The sequence below is a fragment of the Saccostrea cucullata genome, unplaced genomic scaffold (genome assembly GCF_032062105.1).
Source record: "Saccostrea cucullata isolate Sc308-1 unplaced genomic scaffold, CSIRO_AGI_Scuc_v1 ctg6892, whole genome shotgun sequence".
In the NCBI taxonomy this organism is placed as follows: domain Eukaryota; kingdom Metazoa; phylum Mollusca; class Bivalvia; order Ostreida; family Ostreidae; genus Saccostrea; species Saccostrea cuccullata.
In genome coordinates this window covers 30,524-33,262 of record NW_026928309.1, presented here as the reverse complement: position 1 = coordinate 33,262, position 2,739 = coordinate 30,524, and the positions used below count along the sequence as shown (strand labels likewise).

At 35.7% G+C, this 2,739-nt stretch overlaps 1 protein-coding gene across 1 annotated transcript; it reads left to right on the top strand.

The window, feature by feature from the left end:
* The first annotated feature begins 392 nt into the window (after positions 1-392).
* On the top strand, positions 393-1,442 carry LOC134277157 (uncharacterized). The gene has a single exon (XM_062759442.1). It carries the CDS (start codon positions 393-395, stop codon positions 1,440-1,442), a length of 1,050 nt encoding a protein of 349 aa, XP_062615426.1.
* Positions 1,443-2,739: the final 1,297 nt, after the last annotated feature.

Sequence of the window (2,739 nt, the reverse complement as noted above, 5' to 3'; positions counted from 1 at the left end):
CCTGTACTCTTCCTATCTGTGTCAAATGTACGAAGGAAACAAAGGACGAAATGCTTCCTCAATTTATCCAACTTACAGAACATAGAAAAATTCTAATACAGAGTATTGAAAAAATTTATCAAAGAAACCGAAAACGACACAAAAACACAATTCATTTCATCAGAGGTGAGAAACTCTTTAATATTTCTTTTCTGCTAGAAGAAATAAAAGCTGATATAAAATCTTGTCATACAGAAATCTACAACTTTCAATCAGTAATGTCGACAAAAGCTGAGAGAATAAAGTACCTTATTAACACCGTGATATGTAAAAATGAAATCAGACGGAACATTTTAATAAAAATAAATGAAGTACAACAACAACAGACGAGGAAAATATATAGACATTTTGCTATGATAGAGAATTACGAACATAACTTTGATGAGATGGCAAATAGTCCAATAACTTTCTTTTTATTTCTAAAGAAAACATGTGCTCCGTATAGAAATGTCGCTATTTATAACATAACTCTCGCCTTTACTGGAGAAATTGATATGAAGGATGTGATAAAGTTTATAAGTGAAATCAAAATTACAGAAGTAGGAAAAATAAAAATAAAAAATAAATGTCTGGTAAAACTCTTACCCATACCTGTGTTACAGAAATGTATCTCAATGAGCAGTGTTTCTGATGTAACACATATATCTTGTGTAAAATCTGACCTGCTCTGGATTAGTGATAGAGGCAGTCTAATACTGACAAACACAGACGGTCAAAGACTACGTCATATACCGGATATAGTTGAGGGTATGTGGGACAAAGGAAAACATACGGTGAATGTATATGGGGATCTTTTTTATATAAACAGGGAATGTAACATCATCCAACTCTCTGCAAATAACAGAACAAAGTCCACGCTGATGAAAAGAGAGTCAGAGACCCCAGTGTGTGTCTTCTGCTCCACCTCAAACGAAGATCTTCTGGTCGGATTTTATTTAGGCAAGGTACACCGTTATGATAAAACAGGCCAACAAATACATACAATTGAACACAACGACAAAGGTCATAGAATGTATAGTGAACCGATGTACATCACAGAGAACTGCAATGGAGATGTCATTTTGTCTGATCGGGATAATGGTGTGGTGGTGACAGACAGTGTAGGGCGATACCGGTTCTCCTACACGGGGTCTCCATTAGGACCTCAAATACTACCATACGGTATTTGCACCGACGCTTCGTCGAACATCATTGTGTGTGATTATTTCAACGAAATAGTGCAGATTATTGATAAGAATGGTACCTTTACGAGACTTCTCTTGACAGAACAGGAAGTGAGGGGCAAACCATATAGCTTATGTTATGATCACGAGAAAGACCTTATCTATGTTGGATTCTGGCGTAGTAATGATATATTAGTATACGGATGTCGAGAGGGACATGATTATCTAACAGAAAACTAACATTAGTTTTTTTTGTCATGTGACACAAAGCGGTGTAGACGTCTCTTTCAGAGCTTCTTTGTTTTTGACATTAAAAGCTCTTATCGGATATTTTCACGGGAATGTGTAAGACTTGTTCCTACCTGGTGTTTGTATTATATGTGTATATATATTATCCGGATGATATTTAAATCTTTAAAACAATCCATATACCTTTGTTTATATACTTTCGAGAGCGAAATTCACTGATATTCACTTGACTTCTTTATTGTGGACTGTGTCTATATTTTGTCATGGTATAACTGTTTAACTAGATAGAACGATCAAACCGTTTTACCTGCACAGGCGTCGGAAGCGGGGGAGGGGCTTAACAAGCTACTTTTTTGCAAATGTATACATAATATAAGCATTGAAAATTTGGGTTTTCATTTTCTTATTGGGTTAGCCCCCCCCCCCCACCTTTAATCCCCCTTTTTTCAATTGGCTTCCAACGCCTATGACCTGAAGAACTCTGACGTACCATGTTGCAACGATAATCGAGTAACGGACTTCATGCTCATGAAGCGTTTCATTGAAATAATTGGAAATCCTCTCCATTGTATACAACTGGACATGAACTTATGGCGAGTCTAGTTAAAAGGAACAGAAAAGCAGAGAAAATCCTAAAAGATGGCATATCACTGCAAACTATATCAGTATCATTTTTGGATACAAATCCATACATTTCAAATAATCATGACCCAACTGTAAATACACTTAAAGTGCGCATTTGCGGATCACCGTTATCTATAGATGAATCTTCGGTTACTGGGCTTTTGGGCAGGCTTAGAGACAAACGGAAAAACAAATTATGTATGAAAAATTAAGACACCCTGTGACAAACAAAATTACCAGTGTCCTTAATGGAAAGACATTCATGCACATTGAACCCCTTGAGAATGATACAACGTTGTCTGGTGTTAATTACTACGCTGGTCAGAGGTGTCTTTCGTTTCACTATGGTCAACCTGAATCTTAAGTGTGCTTTGATATGGAATACATGGAACAGTTTGTCAAGCTTGTTCCCCTGCGACCCTAATATGTTTAAAATGCGAAATTCGAAAGCGTATAAAAGTGATTAAACGTTAAGCACTCTCATATGTTTGAAACGAACACTGCTTATCATTAAACATATAGTTATAATTTCTTGTTATGTTAAAAAAAGTCATTAAAATATATTCAAAATAGAAAGGATCTGGTAAGCTTTTCATAAACGATTTTATCTGGGTTTTGTTAGTGCTGTTATGAAACTTCATAATTGAAATTACTGAATGAGTTA

What these genes read in the sequence shown, in the direction of transcription:
- LOC134277157 (XM_062759442.1), top strand. Translation starts at nt 393, where the DNA reads ATGATAGAGAATTACGAACATAACTTTGATGAGATGGCAAATAGTCCA.